Genomic DNA, 14,958 nt, shown 5'->3' with positions numbered 1-14,958 from the left:
TCCATAAGTCAAACTCTGAATGGACCATTGAATGATTAAGTCTCTTTTTCCCAGATTCTGAAAAAATTCAGAATGTGTGCCTCTCCCCTGACACCATCCAGGGGACTTCCCAGCCTCTATTTATTTGCATTTTATCCAAGTATTTTTGAAACTATTCCCATCTGCATGGCCAAGACTCTCTCCCCTCCACAGACCTTCACTTTATGTTACTGACCTTCTCCTGCTGTTACATGTATTTGTAACAATGAAAAGCCTCAGTTTTGCCCAGAACAGGCAAATTACATCAAAACTTGATACAAATATTAAGCTCCCAGCTTAGACAGGCTCCTAAACACACTTTATTTCTATTCTCCAAACAACCTTGAACTGAAATACAAGAAATAAGAACATTTACTTGCAGTTAAGCATAAAACTTTATAAAATTGAGGTCATGGGGGTTTATTTGCATCTCATTTTGTTGCATTGGTTGAGCAGGGAGGGTAAAAACAAAGGCTGAGTTGCTCTTGGTGCCTTTCAGGGCTCAGTTTCTCTGTACACCACTAGATGTCCAGCCAGCTCCAGATGTCCAGCCAGCTCCAGCCTGGGCTGGGAGTGAGCAGAGCCAACAGGAACAGGACAGAGCTGCTGGCACGGGCAGGATGATGGAATCACTAAGGCTGGAAAAGCCCTCCAAGATCATCAAGTCCAACCATTAACTCAGCATTGTCAGGTCACCACTGACTGATGTCCCCAGGTGCCACATCCACCTGGTTTTTAAACACTTCTAGGGATGGTGACTCCATCACCTGCCTGGGCAGCCCATTCCAATGCTTGACTACACCTTCCATGAAGGATTTTTCCCAATATCCAACCTCTCCCTTGGCACAGCTTGAGGCTGTTTCCTCTTATCCTGTCCCTGTTCCCTGGGAGCACAGCCTGATCCTGCCCTGGCTGCACCCTCCTGTCAAGGCTCCCCCTGAGCCTCCTTTTCTCCAGGCTGAGCTCCCCCAGCTCCCTCAGCTGCTCCTCAGAAGTTCTCTAGATCCTTTTCCTTGTGCTCCAGACCCTTCCCCAGCTCCACTGCCCATCTCTGGACACATTCCAGCACCTCAAGCAACATCGTGCAGGCAATGACAAGGAAACGAGAGAAGACTGATGCCCCATTACACCAAACCAAGGGAGCACTGAAATCTGCAGGTGTTTTTTTCCCTAAGGATGCCTTAAAGAAAAGCAACATTCCATAAATTCCAACCACAGCAAAGCATCCTGGTGGACCAGAATTCCTGGAAATGGACTGCTTGCACTGCAAGTGAACTTCTTACTAATTTCCCTGTTTTTCTCCCCCTGGGAGCACCTACATTATGGAACACTGAGTCACTACAAAACCCAGCACTCCAAATGCCAATTCAACACTGAGCTTTTCTTATTTATTGACTGCAGAGTGAGAAACCCACAGGTCCAGCCTCAGCCCAAGCTGTCTAAGAAATCTCCAAGAAATCCAGTCCAGCAACACGGTGATCTGGGCAGCACACAATGAGCCAGTAAAACAGAAAACACAAGCAAAAAGCTAGAGTAAAAAGGCAGTTTTAGCTTCCAAGTTGTTATTTGGATCGAAATCTTTTTTACTGCCTCCAAGTAAAACACCTCAGTTGAAATAGAACCATAATGTGTTAAGGAAACTGAAAGCATTCTCCTTATCTGTTCCAAGGAAGTGGCACTTGCCTGTTGCTCCCTGATAGGAACCTGCTGCCCGCGTTATCAGCGTCTTATCTGCCATGTGGCAGCCAGAGAAATACTAGAGCAGCTGATCACGAGGTGTAAACACTCACACGGGGCTGAAACGAAGCAAATCTGGCTGCAATCACCAGGATTGCCATTTCCCACGTTCCTCTGAGCCGTGACAGCCCGTGTAGGAGCACTCTGGGGAGGAGAAGGCTGGATCCAGGGACGCCCGTGGTTTTGGTGAAAAGAGTTATTTTAAAAGGGCACTCACAACTGAAAGGTTTTACCTAGATCTTCCTCAATCCCCAGCTGTAGTTTCTTCCCCTCCATCTTCTCGATGTCTTCATCGTTGAACTTGTACCACTCGCCCGTCTGCGGGTCCTTCACGTGGGCGATGTAGTGCCCGGAGTAGGCACTTACTCCACGGTGTATGAGCACAGCACTCAGCTCGTACACATACACACCATCTGCAAGGCAAGCAGCATTTACACACAGCTCTGCAGCCAGCAGCACTCATCCTTCCATCCTGAGACTTCGTGTTTTCACCAGGCAGCAAAGCCTGCACTTGAACTCATGTCTCTCCAGGACATTGCTATGTTATTTAGTTATTCGTTCAAGTTATTAAGCCACTGCCTTCTTATATTCATACATACATGAAATGTATGTATTTCAAACAACATATATATCATTTGAAACACAGGCTTCTTGACAGAATTTTCCATCAAAAACAGGATTCCGAGGAATCACAGAATCCCAGAATGGTTTGGGTTGGAAAGGGTTTTAAACCCCATCTTGCTCCATCTCTCTGCTTGGGCAGGGACACTTTCCACTAGATCAGGTTGATCCAAACCCCATTCAAACTGGCCTTGGACACTCCCAGGGATGGAGCAGCCACAGCTTCTCTGGGCAACCTGTGCCAGGGCCTCACCACCCTCAAAGGGAGGAATTCTATCCTAAACAGAATTACAGAGGAGATCTGTCAAAAGGCAGTGGGCAAAAACAACAAAAAAGTGCCTCAAACTCACTTTTTTGCTCCATGAAAGGCTCCATGTCCAGCAGCTCTGAGAAGCCAATGTAGGTGTTCAGCTTCTTCTTGTGGCCAGTTTGTCTGTGCGGAGGCAAAGCTTTGGCTCAGGGCACAGCAATAACAGCTCAAATCCCAAAATAATTTCCTTGAACCCCCCAAGCATCCCCAGGGATGCTCAGACACCCTGTCACCCCTCAACCTAAAGCAGGAAGAGCAGGGTAGGTGACATCCCAAAGAACTTCCAGGGTGTTCCCACTCACCTGTCAAACACAAAACGCATGAGCTGCAGGTTGAGGGTGCAGGGCAGGCTGAGCAGTCGGATCTTCCTCGTGGCGTTTTGCTTGCTCTGACAAGTCTCACAAAAATAACGATTGTCCCCTTCTAATTTTTCCTCCTGAGTGTGGAGAGGCAGAGGGAAAGGTCTTGAGAACATGTCAGCACTGAAAAGTCAATTGAGCTACTCAACAGCTGGAGAATGAGAAGCACCAAAGTTATTTTAACTATTTAAGTCTCTTTTCAGCTGCTTCCCAAATTATTCTCTGAGTTGAAGACACACTAATAACTGCACTTTACAGCATGGCCATAGTGGGCTGCTCTCACTTTAAGGCAGATTTTAGACTGAATCAAGCCCCATTCCAAGCTCTCAGGTCTCTTACTCTTGCTTCTCGCTTGACTGAGCTGGTTTATACCAAAGAAAATAATTAAATCACCACTTTTACAAGTTCACAAACACCCAGTTAATGTAAAGCCACAATTTAGTCTGGAAACTACAACCCTCTGCTCAGCCACCCAAAATCACCCTGCAAGAGTCACTCACTGCCTAAGCAGATCCAAGGCCAGGATTAGGCCAGAGGAAAATTCCAACACCCCTAAAAAATATCACAAGTTTTTTTTGTGAAGGAGGAGCAGACAAATGTCAAGTTCACCAATTCAGGAGTTTGATGTGTGCACTGAAACCAGTTTTTTTTTTCACAGCAAGCCTTCCAGGCAGAGCAACTGGTTTGCTGAATGCACCAGCAGCCAAGGAGCTCAGCAAAGTGGTTCAGGTTAGTTCTGTCCTAAATATTTTGAGTGGAACCCACACCTCAGTATGCCAGAGCTGAACTTCAGATCAAGGCAAATTTTCAAGCTGAATTGAGAGCACTTGCAGCTGTTCCTGCAGCTATTCCCGGCACTCCCTGGTACTTTTGAGAGCACATTTTTCAGCAGGGAATGTCTCCTGTTGCTATGCAGATGAGCACTGACACAGAAAACACAGAAAGCTGCGATTCTCCCAGTGCTACCCATGACAAAGCAAGCAGGGACTTTTCCCTAACTTTCCTGGCAAAGTATTTTAACTAAAAACTCAATTTTCAAGTGCTTTTTAAAGCTGTAACAGGAGCATGTGATATTACTGAGCCATTCCTTCCTCCATGCCTCAATCCTCATTTTTTGGGTCTGCAGAAAAAAACATTTTCACTTGGATGCATCTCACTGAGCCAAGTCAGTGGCTTCGCTCTGACACCGACCTCGAAGGCTGTGAATTGGAGGAAGGAATTGAAATTCCTTGCTAAAAATAGCAGGACTTCAACCCCAACGAGCTCATACCTTGAGGAATTCTGTTATACAGTCTGTCAACTGCTTGTGTCCTTGGATGTTTAACTCCAGCTCATAAAACTTAGACACCAGTTTAGATTCTCTGCCACACTGGTTGCAGCTGGGGTGGGAAAGAAGACAAAAATGTATCTGAGGACAGGTCATGGTTATGTGTTGGAGATCCCCAGCCTTTAGTAAAATATCCCTTGAATAAAATCAGGAGAAAAAATGAAGTCAGGGCTAAGAAGATTCACACCTCCACACCACAAAAACTCCATGAGAAGGTTCAAACAGCTTAACAGCACATACCAGGACCTGTCACAACTTGCATGCACCATTTTATATAATTTTTAAGGTGAAATCCACAGCTTTGACAAAAAAAGGAATTAAAATACAACACCCAAGATTTTGTTTTCTGGCTGCAGGACCTGCCACTCCATTAACTCATTTGCAGGTTTAATTGGTAAATACTCATTAAAGGATTAAAAGCAGCTGGAGAACTGTCACAGCAACACCACACAGGCAGGAACAGGAAAGGAGAAGGTAAATATTTCTCACAAAGTGTTTCTGCTGCAGCTTAACTGCCTGCTCTGGTTGTTAGGAGGAATCTTCCCCTCCCAAATCCTTCTAAAAATTTAAATATTTACAAAAAAAGTCTTCCCAAAACTATTACTTACACAGTGACATAGGCATACTCTCCACAGAACTGCTTTTGCACAATATTCCGGACATCTGGGTTTTTCTGTTTGGACAAAGTATCTTCCAGCAGGGACATGAACAGCTTGGAAAACTCTTGGGCATCCTGAAAGAGAAAACCAAGTTCATTAACAATCCACCACAGCACAATCCCAACCCTGTCACTAATTCACTGCTAATTACCCTGAGCCCTCCACACAGGCTGCACTGAGGCTCCGTGCACTGCATGGAAAATAAAGAGCAGGCAGGAGAACTAAGGAAAACAGAGGAATTTGGCTAAAAGGAGCGTGAGGCCCTCCATGTGGGAGCACAGCGGGACTTGCCCTGGCTCCCTGCCAGCCCCACTGGGGGCTTTGACTCCTGCCCTGCTCCTCCCAGGATTCTGGAAGGGATAAAAACCCTCCTGTGGAGCTCTCGAGCCCCTTGATCCTCATTTTTGCAGCTGTCCCTACTCAGATCAGAGGTGAGAAGAGAAATAAAAACACCCCAAAAATGAGAAGCTGCCCTGTGGGTGATCCCGGCGAGGCTCTGGAGCTTCCCCACGCCCAGCTCAGAGCCTTTCTCTCCCACCCTGGTTCTCCTCTCCCAAAAACAAACAGGTTTTGGCCTTTCTCAGCTGCCCTTTGGTGCCCCTGATCAGCTTCCTTCCTCTTCTGACCCTCCCAAGGAAACTTGGTGCTCCATCTCTTCCTCCAAAACCTCCCATTAACTCTCCAAGCCAATTTCCAGCTCTGCCCCTCTCCCAAGCTCTCTGCAGTTGCAGCCCCACAGGGCCCTGCAGCACTCACCTCCCACATGCTTCACTCAGATCCTGGCTGGCTTTTGGTGATCCATCTCAGCCTCAGGATCTCCTCACCCCTGGGAGGGCCCTTTGACCACCCAACACCCCCAGGGGAAGAGCAGCCCATGGAACATCCACAGAAAGGTCCTCAAGGCAGCTCCTACTCCCACCTGGCCCCATCCCACCACTCCTGCTCTTCATCCCATCACTCCCTCAGCTCCTCCTGATCTTCTGCACTTATCACTTCCTAGCCGCATTCCATTGCTCCCTGAGCTCCTCTTTACATCCCTATACTCATCCCATTGTTCCGTATCCTGAACCCATCATTCCCTGGGCTCCTCCTTATCTCCTTGTCATGATCCCATTGTTCCATGTCTGATCCTATCACTCTTCAGGCTTCTCCTTATCTCCCTGTCCTCATCTCACTGCTCCCTGGGCTCTTCCCAATCTCTCTGGTCCCATCCCATCACTCCCTGGACTCTGCCTAACCTCCCTGGCCTCATTCCATTGCACCCTAAACCCATCCCATCATTCCCTGGGTTCCTCCTATCTCCCTGTCCTCATCCCATTCCTCCCTGGGATCCTACCGATCTCCCTGGCTCCATCTCATTGCTCCCTGATCTCCTCCTGATCCCTCTGCGCTTCCCCTGCACTCTGGGAGGAGCCTGGAGCCCTACCTTCCCCTTCCTGTTTGCACCCAGAAGCTAGACCCAGCTGGGAGCTGCCCAGTGACCACCCAAGGGTGATTCCCAACTTCTGGAAGTGTCAGGAATCCCCTCCCACACACCTGCTGCTGCCCTGTGTCCAGCCCCAGCGCCTTGACGAAGCCCGAGGGGTCGATGTAGCGCCGCTTGCTGTTCTGCAGCAGAGCAAACAGGTACTGCAGGTGCTCACAGATGCTCTGGGGCTCATAATCTGGGAAAAACACAAGGCACAGCAGGAATTCAGGGTGAGAAAGGATCACTCCAAGTGTTTCATTTGCTCTGGTTTTGTCAGGGGAAATTAACCATTAAAAGTGATGGGGGTGGAAGGTGGTTTGAGTTGTCAGGAAAACTGAAGTGAATCATGTAGGTGATGATGGGAAATCCCAGCATAAGCTAAATAGAGAAAAATTTAGGTCAGAAAAGACCCTTAGGATCATCAAGTCCAACTGTAAATATTTGCTTTCTGGAACTTCCAGACAGGAGGGTGGAGCCAGGCTCTACTCCCAGGAAACAAGTGACAGGATGAGGAAAAATGACCTTGAATTGCACCAGGGGAGGTTTAGGTTGGATATTAGGGAAAATTCCTTCACTGAAAGGGTGGTCAAACACTGGAACAGGCTGCTCAGGGCAGTGGTGGAGTCACCATCCTCAGAAGTGATCAAAAAATGTCTGGATGTGGCACCTGGAGCCATGGGTTAATGGTGGGCTTGGCAGTGCTGGGGGAATGGTTGGGCTGATGATCTTCGAGGGGTTTTCTAACCTTAGGGATTCCAAGATTCCATCCCACAGTGCCCAGCATGAACTGTGAGTGAAGGGTTTACACAGCACGTGCCAAGTACCCCCAGAAACAGCTTCTTATTCACCCCAAAATGTGAAACATCATTTAAAACCACCTCGAAACAGGAGCCAAGCTGAGGTGGCTGCGCTGAGCCAGAGCTCCTCCAAGGAAAGGAAAGCACCCAAGGCCAGGAAAAACTGGGAGCCTTAATCCTACCTGGGACCCAAATTTCAGCCCTGCCATGGGATAACTGCAGCTCTGTGACAGCACAGACCAGCCCTGATCCATATATTCCACCCCCAGCACCACCACTAGGTTAGGAACCACTTTGGGAAGCAAGAAACCAACCCAAATCATCATTTTCAACCAGCTCAGATCACTCTGATCTAAGAAATCACGTGGATTAAGGTTGCTTTGTTCCCAAAATCCAGGTGACGCCTCAAAACCAACAGTGTAATGACAGGATGTGAGGCTGCAGCTTTACGCATGGATTCTCCTAATAAACCTTATCCCAGCACATGGTTTTAGGAGGAAAGGAGCAAATCCCTTTCTCCCACGCACCTGTGTCCTTGGGAACGCCGTCCCCGCAGGCGCTGGGGCACAGGTAGAGCGCCTGCCGCAGCTCGAGGTTCAGGAACCACATCTGCAGGAAGGTGTTGACGTAGCACGTGGCGCCGAGGTTCGTCAGGCCCACAAACGCGTTCTGGGGGGGCAGAGAAAGGGCCAGGGGTCACCTCCCCTCGTCCCCAGTGTCTCCCCCAGGGCTGGGGGTGGGGTTTGGGGGGTACCTTCTTGCGGCGCTCACAGTTGGGGTCGTCAATGTTGTGGAAGCTGTTCTCATCGATCTCGCCCAGCCACACGTGCTCCCCGATGCCCACCAGGCAGTTGGGGTTCCCCCGGCAGTTCCTCCTGGGGAGCCAGACCCCAGCTGTCACCCCCATGTCCCTTGGGGGCTGGGAGGGGTGACAGTGGGGGATTTGGGGGCAAGGATAAGGGGGACCCCATAATGTTGAACGGGGTGAGACATGGAACACAAACCCCCCACAAGCAGTGGTTATGGGGGAGGAAGGAGGTGGAGAACTGGAAGGGTTTTACCAACCCCCTGCTGGTAAAACAGGGGACCCCAGGGGAGAGTATGGGACCAAGGGGGTTTGCTATATTTGGGATGCCAGGCAGGGAGAGGGGTCTCCCCAACTCCAGGGTGACTGGCAAGGAGAGGGGTTCCCTACAACCCATAGTGATGCCCTATAAATGGGGGGCCAGGCAGAGAGAGGGGTCCCCACAACGCTGGGGTGGGAGTGCTTCACTATATGCGAGAAGCCAGGCAAGAAGAAAGACTCCTTACAACCCTAGAGATTCCCTACAAATGGGGAGGAACAAGCAAGAAGAGGGGTACCCCATAACCCCATGGGGGCTCCCCTGTATTGAGGGGCCCAGCAACAAGGGGCCCTCCACTATACCCGGGTGGAGCCCTGTGTCTGGTGAACCAGGTAGAGAGAGGGGTCCCTCACTACCGCAGGAAAGTTCCTCTACATCTGAGGAGCCAGAGAACAAGAGGAGTCCCCCCACAACCCGGGTGGGGTCCCCTATGTCTGAGCAGACAGAGGATCCACACCACCCCTAGGGAGTCCCCTCTATCTGAGGAGCCACACAGGGACACCGTGCTGAGGGCCGCCCCAACCCCGAGAAATGGGAGTCCCCAAGAAGGGAACACGGGGAGCCTCCACCGACCCCGCGGCACCTCGGCAGGGGCGGGAGCGCCCCGCGCCTCACGGGGGAGGGAACACGGGGAGCCGCCCCAGCCCTGCAGGCCGGGGGAGCCCCCAGACCCCAAGCACGCTGTGCAAGGCGGGGGTTCGGTGCCCAGCCCGGCCCCGCGGTACCGGCAGGCGCCGCGCTGGCAGGGCTCCAGCCGGACGCGATAGGCCGCCTCGATGTGCTCCTGCGCCACCGCCTCGGGCGGCACCGTCTCGGTCCACCGCCACGCCGCCTTCTCCAGCTGCAGCCGCGGAGCCATCGCTGCCGCCGGCTCCCCGGGGCTGCCCCGGCTCGGCCCGGTCCTCGCTCCGGTTCTTGGCCCGGTCCCGGCCCGGTCCCGATCCCGATCCCGCCCGGCCCCTCCCGCCGCCGTCAGGGCCGGTGACGCCACGAGCGCGACGCTCTGACGGCGCGAGGCGCTGACGTTACCGAGCGGCGACGCGCGGGCTGTTGGGGGCGGGGCCTCCACTACGGGGGCGTGGCTTGCTCTCGGCAGGCACCGGGTCGTGCCCGCAGGGGGAGGGGCTTGAGCGGGGGGGCGTGGCTACGGCGCAGCGGGGGCGTGGCTAGTGTGAGCAGCGGGAGGAGGTGTGGCCTGCGAGGGCTGGGGCGGGGCTATATGGTAGGTGGGCGGGGCCTGTGGCGCGGGCCGCGCTGAGTCCCTTCGTCCCCCATCCATCCACACCAGAGCCCCCCAGCCCTGTACCCCTGTGCCATTCCCCCGAACTCCTATCCTACAGCCTCCCACGCCCTGGACTCCCTGAGCCCCCACACCCCATACCATACACTTCTGTACCGCACCCCCTGCACCCCAATACCACCCTTCCGTACCACAGCTCCCCACACCATAACCTCCCGGGGCCCCCTACTCCGTTGCTCCTCCCACACCGTGCCCTCCCAAATCCTCCCACTGTAGCCCCTCTCCTATACACCCGCAGCACCCCCAAACCATCTCGTCCATTCTATACCCTCCTGCACCCCAATATCACAGCCCCCCTGTATCCTCACAACATCCTCCAACCCTCATGCCCCCCATACCATCTCCCCTGCACCCCAATTCCATACAATATTCTCCCACCTCAATCCCCCCTACTCTCCCATCCCATCCCGTACCCCGATATTGCCCTGGCGCACATCCCCAAACATGGCAGCCGAGCTGGTTGTCTCTCCTTTAATAGCTGTCCCCGCGGGGGGGTCCCCGCCAGCACCCCGATTGTCCCTCGCGCCCCCACCTCGCAGCTACCCCGGGGGACACCCAGGCGGCCCGGCCGCCCCGGCACAGCTTCGGGGGGCCGGTGGAAGGGGGGTGTAAACATTTTTGGGGGTCCCGGCCCCCCCCCGGAGTCACCCCGGGGCAGCGAAGCACCGTTTCCTCCTGGTGGTTTTTTTTGGAAAATAATAAAATTGGCCAAATTCCCCCCACACTCTGTTTCGGGGGGTGTTAGGAGGGGCAGGGGGGCACGGGGGAGCCCTGCACGGCGCCGTGCCGGAGGTCGATGGGGTGTCGGGGGATCCCGGCGGACTCCAGCGCCAGTCCCCGCACGCAGCCCGAGAAGCCGGAGCTGAACTTGCCGGCGGTCAGGGCACGGGGGTCGGGGGCACCGCCTGCGGGGGAACACGGGGGGCACCTGGGTGGGGGGCAGCTGCTGGGCCCACCCGTGTCCTGGCCTGGGACACCTGCCCATGACCATCTTGTGTCCCATCAAGTGTCCCCACCCTACGTCCCACCGTGTGTCCCATCCCGTGTCTGTCCCACATCACTCCCTGTGTCCCACCCTGCATTCCACCCTGTCCCATCCCATATCCATCCGGTGTCCCATCTCACGTCCCACCTGGTGTCTCATCCCAAGTGTCCTCCCGTGTCCACCCCATGTCCCACCCCATGTCCATCCCCCGTCCCGTCCCACGCCTCACTCCCCATCTATCCCATGTCCACCCTGTGTCCATCCCATCTCCATTCTGTATCCATCCTATGTTCCATCCCCTGTTCAATCTCATCTTCATCCCACATCTCCCATCCCATGTTCATTCCCTGTCCTCTCCGTGTCCATCCCACATCCACCCTGTGTCCATTTGTGTCCCCACCCACACCCCCCATGTCCCCATGTCCCACCGTACCCACGTAAACGCTGCCCTCCGTGTTGGCCATGATGTTGGTTCCGGGTGATTCCCCACTCACTGGCTCCTCTCCGTCCACCTGCAGCTGCCCACGCCGGCCCTCCCTGTGGGGCACCATCAGCACCTGCACCCCAACCCCACCCCGAGCCCACCCCACCCCACCCCCAGACCCCCACCCACCTTGTCACCATCACCCGGTGCCACTCGCCGTCATTGACGGGGTCTTCAGAGGTGATTGTGGCCTCACCACTGCCCAGCTGGTAGCTGTGGGGGGCACGGGATCAGCGTGTGGTGCACCTCAGGAGGCACCTGGTGGGGCTCGGGGGACCCCTGGGTGCCATATGTCACTCCAAGGTGCCATATGTCACGCCAGGTGACCCCAGTCCCCCACTCACCTGAACACCAGGTGCCCATCCTTCAACCCGAGTCCGAGGAAATCTTTGGCTTTGCCGCCCTCGCTGGGCTTCTGCGGGCACAGCAGGGGGTGAGCGCAGGAGGGGCATCCGGACCCCCATCCCGAGGGGGTGTCACACCCCGGTGCCCTCCCTGTCACCCTGTCCCCGCCTCTCACCGCGCCGTGCCACAGCAGCAGCCCCTGGGCGCTGCGCGTCCGCAGCTCCAGCTCGATGGTCTCGGGAGCCTCGGGGGGGCTGCGAGGGGAGGGGTGGGTAATGGGGGGCAGCAGCCATAAAGGGGGTGATGCCGTGGGCGGGGGCATGCAGCACCCCAAAAACGGGGTGGTGCCATGGGTAGGGGGTGCAGCACCCACTCGGGCTGTCCTGTGTCACTCACCCGCGAGGGAAGAGGTGTCCAGGAAGGGCCAGGTAGGATCCGTCCTGGAATGCGGCGCTGAACTGCCCGGGGGCGTCTGGGGGGAGATGGGGGGTCAGGGGGGGATGGGAGGAGGAGACCCCACCCGCATTTTGAGGGGGAAAAGGGGAAATGGGTGCAGGGACCCACCGCCACCCCCGCTGCCCTCCTGCCAGTCCTGCTCCAGTTCTGCCAGCGCTGAGCCTGTGGGAGAAGAGGGAGCAGAAAGGGGGGGCATGTATCCCCTTGCTGTCCCCAAGTGTTCCCCCGCCATGTCCCCAGGTGTCTCCAATTGTTCCCAGGTATCCCCAAGGATTCCCCAAGTATGTGTCCTAAACTACATCCCCAGGTGTCCCCCATGTCCCCAAGTGGCTTCAATTATTCCCAAGTATTCCCCAAGTGTGTGTCTCTGCCATGTCCCCAGATGTCCCTCTGTGTCCCCAGTCAATCCCCAAGGGGCTCCAGGTGTCCCATGTCCCTCCATGTCCCCAGGTGTCTCCAGGCATGTCCCCAAGTGTCCAAGTGTCCTCCAAGTGTCCCTAAGTGACCTCCTCCCATGTCCTCAAGTGCCTTCCCACATCCCCATGTTTCCCCCCATGGCCCCACATGTACCAAGGTCCCAGGTATTTCCAAGTCACCCCAAGTGCGCCCCTTGTGTCCCCGAGTGTTCCTTTGCCTTTCCTTGTCCCCCTATGTCCCCACCACATACCCTGGTGATCTGAGGTGTCCCTCTGTGTCTTCAAGTGTCCCCAGGTGTCCCCTCCTTGCCCCTCCACGTGTTCCCCCCTCACTGCAGTGGCAGTGTCCCCACATGCTCCCTGTGTCCCCAAAGTGCTCCCCCGTGTCCCTGCGCTGTCCCCTCACGGTGCTGGCAGCGGGCCCCGCTGTATCCAGGGGGGCAGCGGCAGGAGCCATGGACACAGGAGCCACCGTGCAGGCAGGGCCGGGAGGGGTGACAGCCTTCAGCCTCCTCCTCCTCCTCCTCCTCACAGCGTGGGCCTGGAGACAGCAGGACACGGTCACCGGGGGGTGACGGGTGAGTGTGAACGGCACAAACAGGCACAGAACCCGTGGGGCACACCAGGCCCATGTGTGTGCAGTGAACATGTGTGAGCTGTGTGCGTGCACAGAACACGTGTGCAGTGAATGCGTGTGACATGCGTGTGCACACAGAACAGGTGTGTGCAGCTGATAAGTGTGAACTGCGTGTGTGCAGAGAACATGTGAAATTCGTGTGCACACAGAACACGTGTGTACAGTGAACACACACACAGGTACAGCACATACAACATACACACACATGCCCAGCACACATACACAGAGCACACACACGTGCACAGTGCACATGGATGCACAGCATACGTACACACACACAGTGCACACACGCAGTGCACACATACAGTGCACACACACACATGCAAAGCCCACACACATGTACTGCACACACACGCAGCACATGCACACACGTACAAACGCACATGCCCTGCACACATACACGCAGCACATGCACACGCAGTGCACACGCACGCGTGCAAACGCCCCACATCCCACCCCAAACTCCCCCAGCCCCTGTCCCCGCTCTCACCGCGGCTCCCCGGCCGGCATGGGGCGCGGTGGCCGCAAGGTCGCACACCTCGGCTGCGCAGGAATCGCTCCCGCAGCTCCAGCCGCTTCCCGCTGATGGACACCTGCGGGGACACCGCCCACCCGTCACCTCCCTGCCTGCGGGGTCACTTCCCGTCCCGGACACCAACGGGGTCACAGTCCGCCAAGCTGACATCCTCCGCCAAGGGGACACCGGTGAGGGTCACCTCTCCAATGAGGGGACAACAAGGGGACACCAGTGGCATCACCTCCCTGCCAAGGGGGTCACTTCCCATCAAGGGGACACCAAGGTAGGGCGTCACCAGCCCAGTGAGGGAACTCCAATTAGGGGATGGGAAGGGAGTTCATCTCCCCAACAACGGGGTCATCTCCCCACCAAGGAGGTCACCTTGGGATGGAATGGTGACAATGGGGTCACCTTCCCAAGGGGACACCAAGAGGGGTCATCCCCCCAGTAAGGGGACATCGTGGGGGGTCACCTCCCTCCTCACCAAGGGGATCATGCATCCAACATGGAGGTGTCACCTCCCCTCCTGGGGGGGTCACCTCCCTCCTGGAGGGGACAAGGGGGTCTCACCTCTCCGATGCAGCCGCGGAAGGAGGCATTGGTGGGGGGTCGCAGGGGGTGCTCAGTGCCCCCCAGGTACAGGGGGCTGCGCAGGTTGAGCCCCTGGCTCTTGCCAGGCGAGGAGCGTTTCACCGGGGCGGCATCGTCCACCACCAGCGTCCCGTCCTTGTTCACCCTTTCAGCTGTCACCCAGTGCCACTGGCCCAGGGTCACGGGCTCCGTGCTCCGCAGCACTGCTGGGCCTGTGGGGACAGGGGATGGTGTCATGGGGGGACACCGAGGGACACCAGGGATGCTCAGGGACCTGAGAGATGCCCTGGGTGGTGCTGGGGGACCCCAGGGGTGACAAGGGACACTGGCAGGACCTGGGGACCCCAAAGAAATCAAGGTACCAGGGTCACACTTGGGGATCCCAGTGGTGCCAGAAGACTCCAGTGACACTTGTGGACCACAACGTGGTCAAGGGACTGTAGTGATACTTGGGGATCCCAATGAGGTTAAAAGCAACCCAGGAAAATTTGGAGATATAAGTGATGGCAGGGGACCCTAGTGGTGTGACAGTGATGCTTGGGGACACTGGCAGCACCTGGGGACCCAGTGGATGGTGGGAGACTTTAGGGATGTTATGCCAGGGGACCCCAGAAGTACCACGGTACTTCTGAGATGCCAAAGGGACCTCTAGAATGCCCAGCGACCCCTGGGGACAGCAGGGGACCCCACTGACATCCAGGGACTCTGGCAGAACCTGGGGACACCAATGAGGCCAAAGGACTCTGCTGGTGCCAGGGTATCCCAGAGATGCTTGGGGACCACAATGACTCCCAGGGACCCCAGGGA

General features: G+C 55.6%; 2 protein-coding genes across 6 annotated transcripts in view; both read right to left on the bottom strand.

Annotated features, from left to right (window-relative positions):
• USP48 (ubiquitin specific peptidase 48) overlaps nt 1-9,425 on the bottom strand; it is a 30,720-nt gene extending 21,295 nt beyond the window's left edge. For both annotated transcript variants that reach the window (XM_085080196.1, XM_085080197.1), the window contains exons 1-9: nt 9,146-9,425; nt 8,051-8,171; nt 7,824-7,965; nt 6,568-6,695; nt 4,981-5,105; nt 4,316-4,424; nt 2,989-3,122; nt 2,727-2,809; nt 1,989-2,168 (exon numbers count right to left, since the gene is read on the bottom strand). In XM_085080196.1, coding sequence (XP_084936322.1) covers nt 1,989-2,168; nt 2,727-2,809; nt 2,989-3,122; nt 4,316-4,424; nt 4,981-5,105; nt 6,568-6,695; nt 7,824-7,965; nt 8,051-8,171; nt 9,146-9,279 — 1,156 coding nt within the window. In that variant the 5' untranslated portion in view covers nt 9,280-9,425. The remainder of the gene's footprint in view (nt 1-1,988; nt 2,169-2,726; nt 2,810-2,988; nt 3,123-4,315; nt 4,425-4,980; nt 5,106-6,567; nt 6,696-7,823; nt 7,966-8,050; nt 8,172-9,145) is intronic.
• Nucleotides 9,426-10,177: 752 nt separating this feature from the next.
• The window catches only part of HSPG2 (heparan sulfate proteoglycan 2), a 40,742-nt gene continuing 35,961 nt past the window's right edge, over nt 10,178-14,958 (bottom strand). For all 4 annotated transcript variants that reach the window (XM_085080193.1, XM_085080195.1, XM_085080194.1 and 1 more), the window contains 10 exons: nt 14,131-14,363; nt 13,534-13,636; nt 12,813-12,947; nt 12,099-12,152; nt 11,931-12,006; nt 11,710-11,788; nt 11,534-11,604; nt 11,319-11,402; nt 11,139-11,242; nt 10,178-10,625 (listed from right to left, as the gene is read on the bottom strand). In XM_085080193.1, the coding sequence (XP_084936319.1) occupies nt 10,462-10,625; nt 11,139-11,242; nt 11,319-11,402; nt 11,534-11,604; nt 11,710-11,788; nt 11,931-12,006; nt 12,099-12,152; nt 12,813-12,947; nt 13,534-13,636; nt 14,131-14,363 (1,103 nt within the window). In that variant the 3' untranslated portion in view covers nt 10,178-10,461. The remainder of the gene's footprint in view (nt 10,626-11,138; nt 11,243-11,318; nt 11,403-11,533; nt 11,605-11,709; nt 11,789-11,930; nt 12,007-12,098; nt 12,153-12,812; nt 12,948-13,533; nt 13,637-14,130; nt 14,364-14,958) is intronic.

The sequence above is a fragment of the Lichenostomus cassidix genome, chromosome 21 (genome assembly GCF_008360975.1).
Source record: "Lichenostomus cassidix isolate B80296 chromosome 21, HeHo_3.0, whole genome shotgun sequence".
In the NCBI taxonomy this organism is placed as follows: domain Eukaryota; kingdom Metazoa; phylum Chordata; class Aves; order Passeriformes; family Meliphagidae; genus Lichenostomus; species Lichenostomus cassidix.
Note: the sequence above shows the minus strand (reverse complement) of the source record. Positions and strands in the feature narration are given on the sequence as shown.